Below are 21,683 nucleotides of genomic sequence, written 5' to 3'. Positions count from 1 at the left end.
TCTGGATCTCCCATTACAATAAAAAAAATTAAGAAATGTGAATATTCTAAAGAAGAGAATAGGTGAATTCTTATTTCACCTTTTTTAGCTGAACACATTTCTCATTTAACTAATGGAATTTGGAAGATTAGTTTGAATTCTCTTAGTGAAAGAGTAGATACTAATTAGAATAAGAAGTCTGGGAAGACTTAGAAAATAATAATTCTCTGCATAAAAAATAACAAAGAACTGAATGTTAAGTCAAGATCTTTTTCTAAAGGTCAGAAGAAATGTTCCTGAGGAATAGAGCTTGCTACTTTTAGCAAACATACTCACCACAATGTCTTCAGGGAAAGTGTCTCTGCTGAAGGAGCCGTCATCAAACACGACTTCATAGAAGGTTTGGGACGTTACCTCTATTACTCTGCAGCTATAATAGCGTGTGTTCCGATGCTTGGAGATGACAGTCTGACCAACAGTGATTGCCTTTTCACAAGCTTTGGTTCTCTTTCATGTGGATGGAAAGAGAGAAAGAGAAAGAGAATCAATCAGCAAATCTTACTAAGCACTCACTGTGTACAAGGCACTGTGCAAAATACTGGGGGATAACAAAGACAAAAATTAAATAGTCCCTGCTTATATTCTGCCAAAACATTAAAAATATCCATTTCTATAGTGAAGAGATGTTTTGGGTTTGGTTTTGTTTTTTTTAAAATGACTTTGTCTCCCATTTCACCCTGGCTGGAAGTACTGTAGCTACTCACAATCTCACTTATGATCAGTATGGAAGTTTTGACAATGCTGTTTCTTACCTGGGCTAGTTTGTTCTTCCTTAGGCAGCCTAGCTACCCTAGTCAGCCCTTACCCTGTTCCTGAGGACTCACCACAATGGAGCCAGATAGTGCAGATACCCAATGACCATTAACCCTATTGTAGTTTAGAATTTCAGAGCTCATGTGATCCACTGCCTTATCCTCCACAGTAACAGGAATTACAGGTGTCAGCATACCTAGCTGGAGTGTTTTTTTTTAAGGTGTTCAGTACAGCTGGGCTAATAGCATACAAGATTCATGATCTGGACTAGGAAAACATTAATCTAGAATAGTTTTATATTGAAATTAATCATTAGTTAAAATAATAATAATCATTCTGTACTAAAATCCCACTTTGATGTTTTATCACAATATGAAGGTGACCCTAGCCCCTCAAGGGCTATTTATGCCTTTGAAATAGAAGGTCAGAAAAGTGTTACTAGACTTTGAGTTTGGGTTGAAAGAGAAATCATCTGTTATCTAGGCCCAGTCTACTTAAGGGTAGAATAGCTCATCACCCAGAGGGCTGGCATTAGCATCCCAAGAAGACTGTCTACTGTTATGTGGAGGACACATGCACTAGTGAAATCATAGATCCCTGTGGTATTAAAGCAAGAAGAATACCTAAAAGATAGTTTCATAGCATGGAGAATCTCCCCTATATGCTCTCTGGGATTAGCATTCCCAAGGCTGCAGGGGAGAACAGAGGTGATCAAATGCTCACCGTTGAAGATCAAGAGAATATACGATGAAATATACACACACGACTTAGAAAAATGTGCCTGTTATAGCTCAGCAAATGAATCCTCAATATGTCTCCTACATACACAGTGGACCCTGTCATCTGGAGGAATGAAATCAAAAGTGTCTCATCAGGTTAATAAGACAAGGGGGGGTCCCTCTCCCCACTCTGCCATTCACCTCCTCCCTGAGCTGGGAACATTGAGGCATAAATCATTTCCTATTGGTTCCTGGGTTGGCTAGGTAAAATTCAATAGGCTTCTGCTGCAGCTGGGCATTAAAACTTTTTGACAGAAGATGTTAATAAGCCTGGAGTGATTTAAATGCTCTATCTTTTTCAGAACAAATGCTTTGAATTAGAAATGTTTGCTGAAACAGCATGAAGATACTAGATGACAGATGCCAAACCAATTTTCTCTTTTCCCCCCTTTAGAATGTCTCTAACCTTACAAAGAAAAAAAAAAAAGACCAGCAAATACAATAATAAATACCAGTAGTTACGAATGTCTTCAAAATCATAAAACCTTTGCATCTGTAAATTTTAAAAAACAATGGCTTGGAATTAGTCCATGTCAGTGTTTCAACTTAGTAGTATCTGTGTCAAACTGATGTTCCTCTTTGGGAGATATTCACATTGACCTAAGAATTACAGTATAACTGTTGTATCCAATCTAGGTCATTCCTCTTTCCCAGTACATGCTTTATTAAAACTGCCATTCATTACCCATTTATTGCATCTGAATGTATCTGCTTAGGATCTAGATAAAGCATATGGTAACTTAGTTCTACTTTTATTAAATTATCCTTTCTGTAAATTATCTTTTCTTTAAATTCCATGAAACCATGATAGATTCATTAGATTCTACCATGACTCTGGAAAACCATGGCAACCATATGGTCTAAATCAACTTGATATATTTCTGTATGCTTACAAGGCTATAATTTAAAAAAAAACCATTATGAAGTATTGTATTAGGTGCTAGGAAAGATACAAAACTGGGATAAGACAGTGCCCTTACTCTCAAAGAGTTGAAAATCTAGTAATGAAAGATAGAGACAAGTCTGCGTATACAGCTACAATACACAATGCTATATGGTAGCTATACTATAAAGTTATAAAACAAAGGGCTAACTGAAGTCTGAGGATGAGAGTCCTGATAGATCTAGGGGATAAGAGAAGACTTTATGAGGAAGGTGGTATTTACTGAATTGAGAACTTCATCCTATCCTAAGTACAAGCATATTGTATCCCTTTTTTGGGTTATTATTCCAACATATCTCGATTCCAGTTTTTTTGTATCAAAAGCACTGCTGCTATAAACATATCTTTGTACATAAGCATGTGTGTGTGTGTGTGTGTGTGATGTATACACACTACTAATTACTTCCTTGTAATGTATAATTACTTCCATGTGCAGTTCCAGAAGTGAAATTTAAGTTTAAAAATGAGTTAAATTTTCTTGGAAAATTCCAAATTATTTTCCAGAATAGAAGAATCCAATAGATTCCAGAATAGATGAATACAAGTCATTGCTCCAAGAAGAGTGACTTGCTGAACCTAGTCTTAGTCTTCCCAAAACTATCACATTTTCCCATCTTTAAACAGTTTAATGGCATGAAATAATACATTAGAATGTTTTAACTTTAATTTCTGACTACAGCAATCTTAAACATTTTCAGGTGGTTATCAGCAATCTCTTCTTTTGAAAACTGTTCATATCCTTTGGCTATACTTGTCTATTAGGGAATGGCTAATAGACTCAGATTTGTGCGAGTTCCCTGTCAATTTTATGTATCTGACTTTTATCAAAGCTATAAGTCAAATGTTTCTTTTTCCCCAAAACCTCATTTTTCTACTAATTCTTCCTATATTTATTTCCAACAAAAGCATTTTAATATCATATAGTTGAGATGATATTTTTATGACATCTGGCTACAAATTTTTCCCATAGCTATAACTGTAAAAGTTATAGCTTTCTATTCTCCTCTCATTTTGTTATGGGATGATATTCTATATTTAAGATCATAGAATCATAGATTTAGAGCTAGGAGGGACCTGAAAGTCTATCTAATTCAACCATATAACTATTAAGTGTCTCAGGCAGAATCTGAATTTAGATCTTCTGACTCCAAGTCCAATGGTCATATCCACTCCGTCATCTGACTTTGTATTACTTAGCAAGTCAGTCTGGAATCACACATTCCAGTAGTGGTCAAACCCTAGTGTGAAGGACTTTTAAGAGGAAATTGCCCTTGGGGAGAGAGAAGCAACTTTCTCTCCTCCTCTCCCCTCCCATGATCAAAGAACAACCTCATGAACTTCAAAAGGTAGGAAAAGCTGGAGTTCCCATGCTGGGCTCCTCTGGAACAACACCAAAATATAATAGAGAAAGTTTAACAAAATAAAATTGCAATATAACATAGATAATGTTAACAGGTAGTTTTCTAAGGCAACACCCAGCTGCCAGGATCCATTTCTATTTCAGTGTGACATCAAGGATGTAGATGTAGATTTCCCTGGAGCATCAGCAGTTGATGGCAGCATCTGCACCAGGAGCTGAGTCACATACATCACAAACTAGATACATTGAGAAAGATAGAGGTCCTGAACTTTGGTACCAGGCAGAATGTTTCACACCTTACCCTTCGGTCAAATGTTCTAAATTTGACAGAACCCCCCTCAAGGAACTTGTATATGCAAGAAGATATTGTGTGCCTAATTTGGGGAGGATGTTTCTGTGACAACTGTCAAAGTCATATCTGCTTAGTAAATTAACTCAGGTTTATAATCAATGGAGATGACATTAATGGGGCTCATGAGCTATAGTACTATAAACATCAGCCCCTCAGTGTTAGCACTAGAACCCTGAGAAGGAATAGTCACCTACCCTCGAGGAACAGAGCCCACCAATGCCTTTGGGTAAGTTAGTCCTATAGGGATTACTACACTAATATAATTTACTTGATCTAGACCAGGTATATTTTTTTCTTTGGAAGTTCATTTATGTTACCTGCTCAGTTTCGTCTTCTGAGGTTAGGTAACTTAGATTCTCTATTTCCCATTTTGTCAATTTGGGTAATTGTATTTTTTTAATTGTTCATTTTCAGATTTGTTGGCAGAAAATTGGGTGTAGTAGAGACTGACAATTTACTTCCTCTTTATTCTTCAGCAATTTGCCCTTCTCTTTTTAGATCTCAGTAATTTACTTTTTGTGTTTCTTTTTAATCAATTAAATTAGGTAATGATTTGTCAATTTCATTTTTTTTTTAGAATACTTTTTTGTTTTACTGGCTCAGTAGTTTTTTTGGTTTCCATTTTATTAAGCTTTTCTGTAATTTTCAAAACATCTTAACTTCCTGCTTACTTATGAACATGTTGATTTTTCTAGAATGACTTTTCTGAATGTTTTCATTGGTTTTCTTTTTCTAGCTTTTGTTACTAAAAGTATGGAAAGACATAAATTTTACTCTAAAGATTACTTTCATTGCATTCTACAAATTTTGGCATGTTGTCTCATTGCTATTATAATCATTTATTTTATCTATAATTTATTCTTTGACTCGTTCTTTAATATAATAGTGATTAGTCTTCATATGTGTGGCAACTATTCATATTACCTTTATTAATTGTGATTTTTATCATACTGTGATCTATTTACTATTTACTTTCTCCCTTTTTGTGCTTATTTATGCATTCTTTATGCCCTGTCATATGATTAGTTTTTTGTAAAGGAGTAGTATATTTTAAAAAATAAGCATATTCCTTATGATCCCTAATCCCTAATTATGATTCTATAATCATCAAACATGTATCACATCTAATTTTTCTAATATTTTGATGTGATACTTAATGCCTTTTTTATACATTCACTAAAACTAAGTCCAATGGAGGTACAGATATCACTTGTGATTACTGTCTTGTCATCTGGGTCTTCTCATAAATCAACGAATCTTTCCTTTAATTACGAAATAGTTCTGCTATAATGCCGGTTCTGAAAACGTGAATTTGTCCTAATGTAAGTGATAGATTAGGGAACAATTTGAGCATAACTTGAATTTTACATTTGCACAAATTCATTCTAAGAAACAAGAATGCCGAAAATTATGCTACTTCACAATAGCTCACAAGCTTCCCATCTTCTCCCATTTCCACAAGCAAAGTTCAGGTTTTTTTCAAGGTAAAATGTCAACTTATTATATATCTTCTGGTGCAGTAGCAGCTGTGGGCAGAGGAGGGCTAGTTTTGGTCTGTAGTCATGCACTCTATCCCCAAACTACCCTACCATTCCTGGATTTGAAGGCCTGCAGAGGTGGCTGTGGCTCCTAGGAATTGACTATGGGCCCTGGATGGAGTAGATGGAGTAGCAGCCCAAGGCTAGGGACACCACCACCATTTATTGTAGCATTTTTCATATTTCTTAGCTATTTAACAAATATAAAACTGTACCGTAATTTTAATTAGGTCCCTGCCTCTTCTGTGTCACTGAGGAAGTTTTTGAATGTTATTTCCCCAACTCCATCTTTCCCACAAGCCATGTTGTTTTTATTGTACAATCTTGAATAGTGCCATGATTTTTAGAGAAACATGTATTTAGCTATTGCAAAACTGAATGTACTTAGAAACTGTTATTTGAAGCATATGTACTTGTTTCATTATCTATGGTGCCTTTAAGCATAATGTTGATTCCCTACTTATCTCTCTTAAATATATCTCTTTTTAATATTGCTTTAAGATCATGATTTCCATTCCTGTCTTTTTGATTCAAATGAAGCACAGTAGATTCAACTTCAAACCCTCAAATTTACTCTTTATGTTTTGAGGTATGTATTAAATATAGCAAATTGTTGGATTTTGCGTTAGAATTCATTCTACCACTCGGTTTCATGGATAAATTTATACCATTCATATTCATTAAGATTATGTTTTCTCCTCCAACAAATCTTGTTATTATATAATCACTGCCCTTTGGAAAAAAATAGAAAGAAATCAGTACCAAGGATTTGCTATTTGTATTCGCTGTCTTAGATTTAGAACTGAAAGGGATCTCTAGGTCATTGAAGCTAACCCCATCCTTTCACAAATGTCTAACAGGAAGCAGAGAGATTAGGTGCCTTCTACATTCCCACAATTAGTAGGACTTGGAACAATTTGATTCCACTCTCCTCCTTTCCCCTATCCTTCTTCGTTGGCCTCATCACTCAACGGAAGCCGCCCTTTCCCAAGCTACCAATAATTTCTTAATTGCTAAGTCTGATGGTCTTAACCCTAAGTCTTCTTGACTTGTCTGCTGCATTTGAGCTGCTGGCCTGAGAAGGAGTAATCAGATGAGGAGGAGGAGAACCAGGAGAGAGTAGCCTTTCCTCTGGGTTTTTTATGACACTTATTTTCTCCTGGTTCTCCTCCTCCCCATCTTACTGCTCCTTCTTAGTCTCCTTTACTTGATCATCATCCACATCATTCTCCCTAACTGCTGGTGTTAGGGAGCCTTCCTCCCTTCCTTGGTTTCCTTATCAGCTCCCATGGGTTTTATGACTCCCTGAATCTATTTTTCCAGCTCCCAACCTTCACATCATCAATTTTAAACTCAGTGTATGGGAGACATCTTAAACTCAACTTATCTAAAACTGAATTCATTAGTTTTTACCCCAAACTTATCACTTCTCTAACTATGTACAGTCCTGTCAAAAGCATCATCATCCTTTCAATGTCTCAGGTTTGTAATCTCAGGATAACCTTGGACTCCTCACCCCTCCTCCATCCAACTAGTTGCCAGATCTTGCTAATATGACTACTGCTATCCACTCACACAGCTACTACTTTAGTTTGGACACTCAAGACCTTTCCCCTAGACTATTACAGTCTCCTAGCTAGCCTTCTTGTCTTGTCTCTTGATGCTCCAGTCCATTTTACACGTACTATCAAAGCAATTTTCCTTAAGCACAGATCTGACCATGTGATTTCCCCACTCATTCAACTCCAGTGGCTTTCTCTTACTCTTAAAATAAAATATAAACTCCACTGCTTAGTTTTTAAATGCCCATACCACCTGGCCTCAAACTATCTTTCTAGCCTCACTGGACATTATCCCTTTTTCTTCCACTCTGTAATCCAGCCAAAGTGGCCTGCTCTTTGCTCCTCACTCACTCTACCTCTTGTCTCTCCTTGTCCATTTTCTATTCTTGGAATGCATTCCCTCCTTACCTAGGCCTCATAATCCCCCTCTTCCTTTATGCATCTTTTGTATGAAGCCTTTCCTGATCTCTCCAATCACAACATCCTTCGCTAATATTTATATTTACCTTTTATTCAACTACTTTGTATATATTTGTATTTATCTATTTTATAGTTTATGTGTATTTTTTGCTTAAAATGCAAGCTCCTTAAGTTCACAGAGTGTAGAAATTATTTGTATCCCAAGTGCCTGGCATATAATAGGTGCTTAATCCATTTTCTTATCAGACTTCTGTTTAAGGCTTTTTCTTTCTGACATGACATCCTCCACTTCTACCTCTGTGTTTGAATGAAGAAGACTAACAATAAGCAATACAAAGTTTCATCTTCATTCTCTTCTCAAATACTTGTTTTTGAACACCCAAATTAAGAACATGTCCAGATTTTTTCTCATTGACCCTTAGACTCGGTATAATTTCCAAGAGGCTGCAGTCTTTTATGATAAAAAAAAAATCCTCAATCTTATCCTTTCTAGCTATTATGTCTCTTTTGCCCTTTTTGTCTGCCTTTCACAGCTTGTGCACAGCTCTGATTTTCTCAAAAGGAATATTTAGAAGTCATTAAATCTTGCTGAAGTCTATTTTTCTTTCTTGTAGGATTATGCTTTAAGTTTTAGGATTAATTAATCTTGAGTGTAAGCCATTTTTTTCTTGTTGGTGATTAGCAGTCCTAGATGATTCTTAGTGGAATTCCATGGCAAATAATATGTCTTTTCCTAGGCCACTTGCAATATTTTCTCTTTTATCTAGCATGGCCATTTTATTGGCCAGTATCTTAAGTGACTGTTATGATCTACAACTGCTTATAACTTCTCAATCTGCCTATTAAACATTTAACAGTTTTACTTTTTCTTCATTTAAGCAAAATTATTACTTATCTCCATCCACTCCCCACCACAATGCTTTTTCCAAGGTCATTCTCAGTATAATTATAAGAATCTGCCTTGGGAAGGCTATTCACCCCGATATAACATCCCCCTCCCAAAGTTATTTAATGTGTCATCTTTATGTTAATTTTGAGAAACTGCCCAGTGCAGGCCTCCTATCCAGATAACAGTCTTTTGAGGTTATAATAATGAATGAAAAACACTTAGTAGGCATTCATTGGGGATACAAATACAACAATGAAATAGTCCCTGTCCTCAAGGAGATCACATTCTAATGGCAAAGACAACCCACATAGGGGAGTGATGGCCGAGGTAGACAGTTATAGTCTGAAAGTCACACAGATGATGAGTAGAATAATAGGGCAGCACAATGTCATTCCCTTTCCAGGGGCAGTGGTTGTGCTGAACTGATTATAGTTGATTGTGATTCTCAGAGCAAGAGGTGGAAAGCTGGGGTAAAAGAAAGCATGGAAGATTCCTGGTGGCAGCATAAAAAATGGGTGGTGTGAAGATAAAGATTCCTGGTTCCCGAGAGTGCAGACCCGGGTGTCTAAGCTCCTTCTAGGTATGGTCAGTTTATGGTGGTCCAGTTTGGTGGAAAGGGCAGTGATCGGTAGCAATAGTAGCAATAGCTGGGTGGCAACTGGCTTGGGTAAAGATGAGGCTCCCAGGGCCTCAGTGGTGAATGGCTTGGATCCTCCTAAGCATTGTCTCTGGTTATTCACTTTAGAGGTTGTTGCAGGTGCTGAATGTGCGCCAAGGCTGAGTTGTCCTAAATATAAATTATAAATTCTGTCCAGTGTTTCCCAAATCCTCAAGGCCAGTGAGATGGAGAAGCAACATTAAAGGTAAGTGTTCATATAAGAACATGCCAGCCTCAAATGCCATTGAATATTCATCCTGTGCATGTGCCAAAGAAGGGCCTGGCGATATGTACTTTCCTTCTATTCAGTATCCCTGATCTGTCTGGCTGTAACATATCCTTCAATAAACCTCACTGAATTATATATGAATTGTGCGTTGGGTTTTGCTCTCATTTTTTAGTGGTGTGACAGTAACGTTTATCACATAAGCATTTAGAGAGCATTTTCACTAGATGTTGGGAATGGAGAGAATGGATTCTAACACAAAGAATAAATCCCTCAAACATAACATATATTGGGAATTATGGCACCTGGAAACTATATTTCTGGATGACTTTAATATGGGGTTCATTTCAACTGGTGACCTAAGGATTCAATTCATCTGTAGTTTGTCCGCTGGTTTCACTATCTCTAGGTATTTAAATAAATTGTTTCCTGAAATATATACCATTCAGCCTTTTTGTTTTCTAGAAGCCAGTGGTTCTTTGAACCCTATTCTCCAGGTCAATTTTTGTTACTGTAGATATTCATTTGTTCTTAAAATCTGCCTTCAACTTTCCTCTACTATAGAGTATATCATTGAATTTTTGAACTCTTCTCCTCCATTATATTTTCCAGGATGTCCATTGTTTTATTGAGGTTTGTGAATTTTCTGTTCTATACCACCAATTTTTCTTTCAAGGCTATCTATGTAGAGCCCATATTTCTTTTTATATCTAAATATTAATAGATAACACAGTTCATGAACAATCTCTTTTAACAAAGTAAAACAGTTAAATAAAACAGTCACTTCATCTGAGAGGGCAAACATTTCACATCTGTTTTAACAAATATGCACAGTAAAGCAAACAAATGGGGCACATTCTCTCTCTAAATATGTGTGTGTATATATATGCATATATGTATGTGTGTGTGTGTGTATATATATATATATGGATGGATGTGTGTATGTGTGTGTATGTATATATGTATGTATATAAAAATCTTACACCTGACATCTATCACCTCTTTGTAATGGGGCTCTGCTCATCTCATTCTACATTCAAAAATCTTCAAAACTGTTCATTTTTATAATACCGATGGTTTTAGTATAAATTGGTCTTCTGGCTCTGCTTACTTTACATCAGCTCATATAAGCTTTTCCATGTCTTTTTTAATTGTCTACTTCCTCTTTTCTTACAGCATAATAGTACTCCATCATATTCATGTATGTCATCCTATTCAGCCATTCCTCAATTGATGGGCATCCTCTTGGTTTCCAATTGTTTGCCACCACGAAAAGTGCTGTTGTAAATATATGTATTTTTAACATAAAGGACCTTTCCCTCTTTCTTTGACCTCTTTTGTGCACCTAACAGTGGTATGACTGAGTCAAAGGGCATGAGCTATTTAGTAACTTTTTGTATATAGTTCCAAATTGCTTTCCAGAATGATCATACCCATTCACAGGTCCGTCAATGGTGCTTATTACAGAATGTATAAAATACTTGGGAGTTAACCTTCCAAGATATAAACAAGATCTATATAGATACAACTACAAACAACTGTTTACAGAATTATAGACCTGAATAATTAGGAAAATATTAATTGTTCATGGTTAGAATGATCCAATATAATAAAAAGGACAATATTCCTTCGGCTGATTTGCTTATTAAATGCCATAACAATCAAATTACCAAAGGTTCACTTTATAGAAACAGGAAAAAAGGGAACTTCGTATGGAGGGGAAAAAGGTAAAGAATTTCAAGAGAAATAATAAAAGGAAATGAGAACAAAACAGGCCTAGCAGTGACAGATCTCAAACTATACCACAAAGCAGTAACTATTTTTTTTTAGCAGTAACTATTAAAAACAATTTGGTACTGGTTAAAAAACTGATCATTGGAACAGGTTGGGTACACAATATGCAGAATCAAAGGTATCCATACTGTAGTATTCAATTAATGCAAAGACCCAAACAACTGGGATAAGGACTTACTATTCAACAAAAATTTCTGGGAAAATTATACAACAGAGTAGAAAAAATCAAATTTAGACAAACACCCCACATCTTATACAAAGATAAGCTTCAAATGGGTCTCTAGCCTAGATATAAAAGATAATATCACAAACAAATTAGAGAGTCATGGAAAAAATTACCTATTAAATCTATAGATAGAAGAAAAGTTCATGAAGGAAGGAAATAAGCACTTCCTTCCTTCCTAACAAATATATATATATATGTATATATATGTATATATACATACACATACATATATATACACATGTAATATCATATACTATATACAATAATATAGCATTGAAATATATTAGACAACTATTATAATAGTATGCATTTAAAAATATGTAAACAATATATATTATTTCACTCACACACACACACCCCGAAACAAGGAATAGAGATGATCGCAAAGGCAAAACGGATAATTTTGATTACATAAAATTAAAAAGAGTTTGTGCAAACAAATCTAATAAAAATAAAAGGTAAAAAAAAATTAGCTGGGAAAAATCTTTGCAGCAAGCTTCTGATAAAGGTCTAATTTCCAAGATATAGAAAGCACTGATTCAAATTTATGAGAAAAAGAGTCATTCCCCAATGGATAAATGATCTAAGGAAATAGAGAGATAGTTCTCAAGAAACCCAGGCTATCTATATCCATATGAAAAAATGTACCAAAAAAAGAGGAATAATCATAAATGTTGCACCGTCTGTGGCAAAATAAGCACAAAAACTCCCTTTTCATTCTTTATCTCTTTACTACTTTTATTATACCTTTCAACCACTCTCAGCAGCTAAGTATTTCAGTAGAGAAATTTCCAGAGTTGGAGTCAGGAAGATTTGAGTTGGATACCTCAGATACTTACTAGCTCCTAGGCAAGTCATTTAACCTCCCTCAGCCTCTGTTTCCTCATCCATAAAATGGGGATAACAACATCTACTTCTAAGGCTATTGTAAGGATCAAATAAGATAATACACGTAAAGTGCTACATAAGTGCTAATTATTTATCATTATCATCATCATTATCCAGTTCTTTGTCCTGAGATTTTAGTTTTATTTGCAGAATTATTACCCTCTGGCAATCTTGTATTTCATAGTACAAGGTTTGTGGCAACACTGCACTAAGCAAGTCTCTCAGCATCATTTTTCCAACAGCATGTGACTAAAATCACTATCCCTGTGTCACATTTCGGTAATTTTCATAATATTTCAAACTTTTTCCATTATTATTATATCTGTTGTGGTACTCAATGACCTTTTACGTTACTATTGTAATTTGGGAGGGGGGGGTGCACCACAAACCACACCCATGTAACATGGTGAACTTAATAAATGTCTTGTGTGTTTGTTCCATGGACCAGCCATTCTCCATCACTCTCCCTCTTCTAGAGTGTCCCTCTTCCTTGAGAAATAACAGTGTTCAAGTGAAAGGAAGAGTCAATCCATGGGGTAAACTTCATTGTCTTATTTTATGAAATTGCTAAGCCAACCCAACCTTCAGCCACCATTACCCTGATCAGTCAAGCAGCAACATTAAGGCAAGACCCTCCACCAGCAAAAAGATTATGACTCACTAAAGACTCAGATGATTTTCAGCATTTTTAGCAATGAAGTATTTTTAAATTAAGGCATGTACATTTTTTTAGACTTAACACTACTGCACACTTAATAAGACTACAGTAAAGTGTAAACATAACTTTTATAAGCACTGGGAAACCAAAATTTTCATGTGACTCACTTTATTGCAGTGATCTGGAACCAAACCACAATATCTCTAAGGTTTGCCTGTATACATTTTACTAGAAATTTTTCTTTGTTTTGTCTGTCTAGCTTTCCTACCAGCCCCTGCTCTTTTTTTTCTAAGGGCATTTCCTTGTGGACATTCTTTTCTCTCTTTTAGCTGCTGTTCTCCGTATATGGTGCATTTCTGCTATTTCTCAATGATGAAGGGGATTTAGACTCCCAACAACACACTCTGTGTGTCTCACTCTCTTGCTCTCTCGGCTATCTTGTGAGGAACCTCCTAAAATTTCTTCAAATATATTTGAACTATACATGGAGCAGCTATGGGAGTGTACACACACACACACACACACACACACACACACACACACCCAAATTTTCTGAGGGTGAAATGTTATGACTTGCTACCAGCTGTCCATCTTCTAAGATAAATGCTTGTCTCTGTAAAATCTCAGGACCCCTCTTCTATCCATCTGATGCCTGCTGGGAGAACTCAGAATCAACAGAGGTCTGGAAAAAACTCAGAGCCATTAAAAGTAACCATTAGAAACCTAGATATTTATATAGGTGACTAGTCAAGAACATTGAACTTAACTGCTCTAACTTCCTTCCCTTTTCTCTTCTCCTCATGTTGTATGTCTATTTTTTCTGCTTCTTTTTTTTTAAAGTCTTGTCTCATCTTTTTAAAAAATTGGAATCTATAGCATAGGTTATATTTTACTTTTGTTTTGGTGTTGTGTGCTCATCTTGTTTGAACAAGATCTCTTAGTCACATGCCCACAGTTAATGTGTGTGGTCTCTTTTTTGGAATAGGTTAAAAATGGTTTGCAAATGGTCAGACTGAGGCAGGAAGGAGTTAGGGATCTAGTTAATGTGGTGGAGTGGGAAAGGCAGTGGATTTGGGAGTAGATTTGAATCCTACCTTGGCCACCTGCCACCTTCATTAAGTCACAATCCCTCAAGCCTTATTTTTCTCATTTTGAAAATGAGGGAATTGGACAAGGTAACCTCTAAGTCTAAATTCTATGAGGGGAGGAAGAATGCAAAGGAACAAGGAAAAATTGTGCTCAATCTTTACCTAGGAAAGAGCAATAATGCAAGCAGTATACTAAATGATATTTCCTGAACTGAGAAAAGGCCACAAAGTCAGAGGAGATTATGTGGTCAAGGTCACAAGGTCTTGAAGGAGGCAAAGGTAGTAGAAAACACATAGTAGGCATAGTCTTGATCAGAAAATTTTCTTCTTGTTGAGGATATGAAATTTATGTGCATTGGTTGATAGGATGGCCAGAAAACAAATTAAGTACACAACCTTCATCAAAATAAAAATTCTCATAAGCCTCAAGCATGACCATTTCATGGGGAGCACAAGGGGAAAGGCTGCTTCCATAATGCTATTCTGATGGAATTCTTGATTTATTCCTGCAGGAAAATTTATTGACAAGCACACCCTATAACTGATTATACGTCCTAGAAAATATTTCCTGTCAGAAAAGTCTAAGAGCCTATTGATGTTAAGAATGTCATTTCTGATCAGAAAAGACAGTCGTTATGCAAGAGGCACTATCAGATTAAAGGGATGGCTATGGTATTTCAAAGATTAGTGTGCAGGCTCTGCTTCTTAAAGCAGTTTTCTTTAGCGCATGCTAAGCAGAGGTGAGCTAACCACAGTAGTAAAATTACTTTTCTAAAAGATTACTTTTTTAAAAAGGAATTTTCTTGAGGATATCAGCAAACTGTAACCAAGAACATTTCTACTGGAATTCTGTGACTGAAAGAACAAAAGTTTTAGGAAATGTGGAGGCAGAATAGCAAAGCAGAAAGTGCCAAAGGCCCAAGTTTAAGCTCTGATTCTAATTATGAACAAAGCCAAAAGCACACCATCCAGCCTTTTGGGTGATTGTGAGGAAAGTGCTTAAAAGCCTTTAGAAATGTAAGCCAGTATTCATCATCAAATCATCATCATTATCAGGACTGATTTACCTGCAGTGAGAATATACAAGAAAAGAAATGTGGATTTAAAAAAAAAAAAAAAGCTGTGAGTCACATGAAACTTTTTTTTTCTTTTCTTGTTTCCATGAAATTCCATGTCTGTGGCTAATTTTAAAGACATTTGCTATAGACAAATGTAATTTTGGTGGTGTAAGGAATACAGTAGCCTCCTGGACCTGCTAAATGAAGGAGCCCTATGAAAATTTTAAAACAAAAACAAAACCCTGATAGGGAAGTTGAATCACCCAGTCACAGTGTTAGATCAGGAGTAAGAGCCCCAGACCCCTTTTCCCAGCAGGGATTTTGAATATCCACTAGTCTCCAATTCCCCAGGAGTCTTTTTTCCTCCAATTAGTATGAATCAATACTAGTCTCCAGCTCCAGAGTTCTAGCACCTTTCCCCTGGTCCTGCTAGATCCAGATAAGAACCCTACACAAAACTACCAGACTCGACTGGTTTGGGAGAGGGCTCTCCATTACAACTGACTGACCTATACGTTGTTCCCTCTGACTGTATATTCTCTGAAAGTATATTCTCTGACTGAGCTTTGCTTTATTTTAGACTTGTTTTATTGCCTTGTTGTGAGCTCCTGTTTCATTGTATGGGACTTTGGTATCCCCTGAAGCTCCTTCAGTATATAGACTAAGGGGCATAAAAGTTTATTTTTAAGTCTGATAACTTATCTCAAACTTAACTATTTTTAAACTTTAAGATCTATTTGATAGGTGCTCAGCAAACGCTGCTTCCTGAAAGACTAGAAAAGCCTCTTGGCTCTATTGCTTTCTTTAATGGAAAAAAAAAAACAAAAACAAAAACAAACAACAATCTTCCCTTTGTTTTAAAATCTAGAAGTTTAAGGAACTGGGGGCCTTTTATCAAAGCCTAAAGTAACTGCTAAGTAAACCATATTTAACAGCGGGTAGTCTTCAACCCTTTCCCAGTATCTCCTTCCAGTCTGCTGGAATGAGAAAGAGAACAAACAGCCAGAAAAATTACCATTGTCTACACAACCATTCACAAGCACCAGTGGCTCTGCATGGTTTTGACTCCACCAACATCATGTTTCCCCCAAGGAAAAGCTCCTCATCATAGAGACTGCTTCAGTTTTGTGACTCAATTGTCCCTGCCTCTCTGATTGGAGGGCAAAAAGCAAAAAACTCCTCCCAAAGCTTTCCTTTATAGAAGGCTCAGAAGTTCCACACACCTCTCTCTCTCCCACTACCTGTTGTGCTTGGTTTCAACTTCACCAACATTATGCAGAAAGTGCCACCCCCCCCTTTCAGCTCCCTACTACGTATTGCCTTCCTCCCTTAGATTATAAACTTCTTGAGGGGAAGAGACTATCTTTCTTTTTCTTGTTCACCAGAACCTGGCACATAGTAAGTGCTTAATAAATGTTTACTACATTGTAAATGAGGACATAATTTTATGCTTCTCTTAATGATTATTGATTCTTGAGAATTTCTAGTTATAATCAAAGGCTTTTCGTCTTCAAGTTTGAGGTTTCTTTCCTTCCCCTCTTGTTGCCTACTTTCTGTGTAATTAAATCCTTTTCGGGGTCACACAGAGCATAATGCCACATCCCCTAGTTTCTTGAATAGACAGAAAATTCACATAGCTCAATAAAATCATAGGCTACAAGGCTACATATATATATATATATATGTAAATAAAACAAAATAAAATATAGCAATGTTTTCCTGGAAGAAATGCATCTTTAAAGGATAGATATCTAAAATAATCCTACTGAATAAAAGGTTACAGATGAAATCTTTGCTTTATCCTTACAGGCAAAGCAGTGGCCAATTTAGTTTCACAAGTTTGGCATGTAAAGCATCTAGTTATGCCCTGCTTTCATGCTACATAAAAAACACATAATTTTACCTTTGAGGGGTAAGAGTAACAATTTTAATGATCAAATTGTGCACTGTACTTGAGTAGGAGCTTAGTGTGAAGTATAAAAAGTATTAGACATAACTTTTCCTTTTTATTTCCCACAAAATCTAGCACACTTTAGGCAAATAACAGGCAGTGTGGTGTATTAGAAAAAATACTGGTCTGGGAGTCAGAGGAGATGGAGTTAAACTATCTAGGACTTGGGAGGAGTTTCCTAGTATCTCTTGGCCTATATTTTCAGGTTTGTAAAATGAAGGAGTTAGACCAGATGATCTCTAAGGCCCCTTCCAGCTATTGGTACTAAAGTACCTAGCACATACAAATATTCTCCAATTACTAAAGAAATATTGTCTGACTAGGCAACAGTTACAATTTTAGACTACCTTCTACATAAGAAAGGCAGTTGATGAATGATCCTAAATGCTAGTTATTCACGTGCAGTCCCAGGGCAGAGAATTCCTTAGTGTCATCTCTGCATTTAAGACAGGGGTGACGGAAGAGATAGTGGCAGAAGGTCTCTGAATGACTGGAGAAGAGCGAGCTATTCCCACTTTTATTTATATCTTCTTCATGTGCTCTAGCCAATTTATCATAATACTGGCATTTTTTAATCCTCAAGATATCTTGGGAAAATACTTAGCTAGGTAGAAAATATTATTAATATAAGCAAAGAATAAAAACTATGACATTTAATTTGACTATATCATATACTTATGTTATTCTACATGAGCCATGTAGGAGCCTACATGCTATGGATGCCCGAGCTATATAAACTCTAGCCTAAAGGAACTTCACAGGCCTACTATTCTGGAAAGAATGTTCAAGAAGGCATAAATCTTGTCTGCCACATTTAATTCCATGAGTAACTGAAGCACCAATGGCAGGAGCATCTTGGAATGCAGGTATGAAGGACTCACATTTGATATGATAAAGGGAAAATCTCCATCCCTTTTCCCCACCTATACAACCATGTTACTAGTAGAATTTAAAGAGTGTAATATAAAGAACAAACATGGGAAAACCATCAAGCTGGAAAATATAGCTTTGTGACTTAACTACTAAGCAACCTAAGGAAAAAATGCCAGATTATAAGTCTAGTGATCAAATCTTGCTGTTTCTTATATAATTTCTATGAGATAATATATAATTGTGGGAAACTGTCTTCAATTGTTTTTCATTTTTTTGTCTCCTCATTAAAATGGCTATTTTAGGTATTTAAGATATTTTAACTAATAAAACCAATAAGTACAAGCTATTCTTTATAAACTTTATGCAACAAAAGTCACTGAGTTGATGCCTCCATTCATTTAAATTTGTATTGTAGGCATGGAAACTTATTTACCTACCCAAAGCTAGACAAAAATTTTACATTCAGAAAACCTGAAACTCTTGTGATATGGTAAAGAAATTCTAATATAAATGAAAATGAAGACTCATTAAAATGTCACAAATATTTAATTTTCTACATGCTTGTACATGTATATGTACCATCAGTTCTCACGGTGCTTTGTTGTTTTAAATAGACAAAAAATATAACAAAATGGGAAATATTTGCAAGAACTTCTCTATAAGACTTATAGGTTATATGACTAACAAAATGGAGGATAATATGGCTAACAAAATGGAGGATAAGACACTTTCTTAAATCCTCATCTCTCAAACCTCTCCAAAATAAGAATTATATACAAGAGATTAAGCAATTTCAGCTGTTTCCACAATCCAAGACCCTAATGAGGTTAAAAAACATTCAATAAACTTACAGCAGAAAAGGCTAATCTCTAACCCCTAAAGTGCTCACTGAGCACCCCCTCCCTCATCAACCACAATACTTTAGGAGGGCTACACAAGCTGAGGCTTGCAACAGGACTTAACTCTATCCCCATGCCCCTTGTCCCTATACTATAGAAAATCAGAAGATAAAAGACTGCTCTGTTTAGAAATCACTGTGGCAGCACTCCACGCTATAACAGAAATCAGCTGAAAAAATGAAGATAAAGAAATGAAGGGAACTGGGGCAAGATGTTAGTCATGTGTGGGGCACTTTGAGAAGCTGAGGCTGGAAATATGATATGGGAGAAGGCTGCAATGGCCTCAAGATATAGTCCCTAGGGTAACTACCATTAAAAGGGAAGGAGTTAGAAAGTGACCAATAGGACATTAACTATAAAGGAAGAAAATTCAATTGCAAACCTTGAGTGAAAGCAAATAAATCAATAGGGAAAATATTACTAAAAGAAGGGAATATGGCCTTCCAGAACAGCTAAGTGAGTACAATCATCTACGAATAAATATTGCAAGACAAAAGAAAATGAATAAATATCTAATGAAGCAAAGAACCCTGGGAAATTCCCAAGAGAGCTTGGAATCAAAGCAGGATGTTCCCAAATGGTTTAAAAGAGAAGAATTATGAAAGCAGAATTTATGATCTACACAGCAAAAATAATTTGCAGAATGGGAACATTTGGATCCATGGTGGTAAGTCTCAAAGAAACAAAAGAGAAAATAACCAATTGGTAATGCAAATACATAGAAGTGAAGGACAACCTGAAGAAGAGAAGCAAAAAGCAATAATGTTAAAGGAAAACATACCCATAAAAGCAAAACATTGATCTTGAAGACAGGACACACAGAGATAACTTAAGGATTACATGTCTCTCAAAAGAGCATACATGCATACACACACACACACACACACACACACACACACACGTACACACGTACCAATGTAAAGAATCCACAGCTTACCTCTAGGAAAATAAACACAATAATCTTTGCTGCAAATTCCAAGGTACAGTAGTTAAATTTAATAATTTCAATGACAAACAACAAATTCTGCAAGTGACCAGGAGAAAGACCTTCAAATATAAAGCAAAGGAAATTTGAATAACACAGGACTATCCTTTACCCACCAAAGCCAACAGGAAACAATGGAATACTGTATTCCAAAGAGCAAAGGAGCTCAAGATGCAACTCAAGATGACAAGGGTGAAAGCAGAAGTCAAATAATGATGGTGGAGAAACAGTCTGAAAACATCACAGACTAAATTTCACCATACCATGCCTACTTGTGAATCAATATTGGGAGGGATTAAATTGCAGAATGGGAGGGCCTTAAAAGGAGAGGGGGGAGGTAGAAGAGAGAGTAATATATAATATGTTCTAATCTGGTCAAAGATTAACAAAGAAGGGAAAACAAATCAGCAAGAAGAGGTAAGTAGAAGAATGGATAAGGATGCAAAGAGAGGGACTGAAACAAAGGAAAAGAAAGGGGAAATTTTCATTTCTGCGGTCAGGAGTTCCATTAAAAAATGTTTCCTGGAGGAAGACTGAGATTCTTTAAATAGAGGCATTTTATAACGTGTATAACCTGCAGGGATTTGGTAGGTTTTTGTTTATTTTGAAATAATAATTTTTTTTATTATGGTGCAGGAATGTGTGTGTGTGTGTGCGCGTGTGCGTGAGTGCACACTTTTATTTATCACTTCATTCTCTGAAGGTGGATAGCATCTTCCTATGTAGGCCTTTGTAGCTGATTTGAATATTTATAATATTCAGAACAGCTTAGCTATTCAGTTATTCTTCGAATAATATTGCTGTTACTGTATAAAACATTCTCATGGTTCTGTTCATTTCATTATTCATTATTTCATGCAAGTCTTTCTATGTATTTCTAAAGTCAAGAAGCTCATCATTTTTGACCGAAAAGTGGTATCCATCACAACCAATCATAAACCAAAACTTCTTTAACCATTACCTAACTGATAGGCATCCACTCAATTTCCAATTCTTTGCCACCACAAAGTGAGCTGGTATAAATATTTTACATATGGGTCTTTTTTCTTTTTTCCCTGATCACCCTGGGAAACAGACCTAACAGTGATATTGCTGAGACAAAGAGCATACAAAGCTTTATAACTCTTTGGGCATGATTCCAGACTGCTCTCTAAAATGATTACATCAGTTCACAGTTCCACCAACAGTGTATTACTGTCCCAATTTTTTCCACATCCCCTCCAACGTTTGCCATTTTCCCCTCCTATCATTTTAGCCAATCTGATGGATTGAGATGATATCTCAAAGTTGTTTTAATTTGCATTTTGTTAATAGTTTTCCTTATGGTAAAGCATCCTTGCATTCATGGTATAAATCCCACTTGGTCACAATGTATAATCTTTGTGATATATATTGTTGTAGTCTCCTAGCAAGTATTTTAAGATTTTTGCATCCACATTTATTAGTAAAATTGGTCTAAATATTCCTTCGCTACTTTTAGTCTTTCTAGTTTAGGTCTCCACACCATATTTCTTTCACAAAAGAAGTTTGGTAGGACTCCTTCTTTGCCTATTATTCCAAATAATTTGTTTAATGTTGGAATTATTTGATCTTTAAATGTTTGGTAGGATTCCATTGTAAATCCATCTGGTCCTGATGCTTTTTCCTTAGAAAGCTCATTTATGGCCTGTTCAATTTTAGTATTCTTCCATTTCACTTAAATTTTTAAATTTATTGGTATATGATTAGGCAAAATAACTCCTAA

At 35.9% G+C, this 21,683-nt stretch overlaps 1 protein-coding gene across 3 annotated transcripts in view; it reads right to left on the bottom strand.

Annotated features, from left to right (window-relative positions):
- KDM4C (lysine demethylase 4C) overlaps window positions 1-21,683 on the bottom strand; it is a 507,818-nt gene that overhangs the window by 45,243 nt on the left and 440,892 nt on the right. For all 3 annotated transcript variants that reach the window (XM_036737952.1, XM_036737951.1, XM_036737950.1), the window contains one exon: window positions 316-486. In XM_036737952.1, the coding sequence (XP_036593847.1) occupies window positions 316-486 (171 nt within the window). The remainder of the gene's footprint in view (window positions 1-315; window positions 487-21,683) is intronic.

Source organism: Trichosurus vulpecula, chromosome 9 (assembly GCF_011100635.1).
Source record: "Trichosurus vulpecula isolate mTriVul1 chromosome 9, mTriVul1.pri, whole genome shotgun sequence".
NCBI classification, from domain to species: domain Eukaryota; kingdom Metazoa; phylum Chordata; class Mammalia; order Diprotodontia; family Phalangeridae; genus Trichosurus; species Trichosurus vulpecula.
The sequence above is the reverse complement of the archived record's forward strand: the minus strand, read 5'-3'. Positions and strand labels throughout refer to the sequence as shown.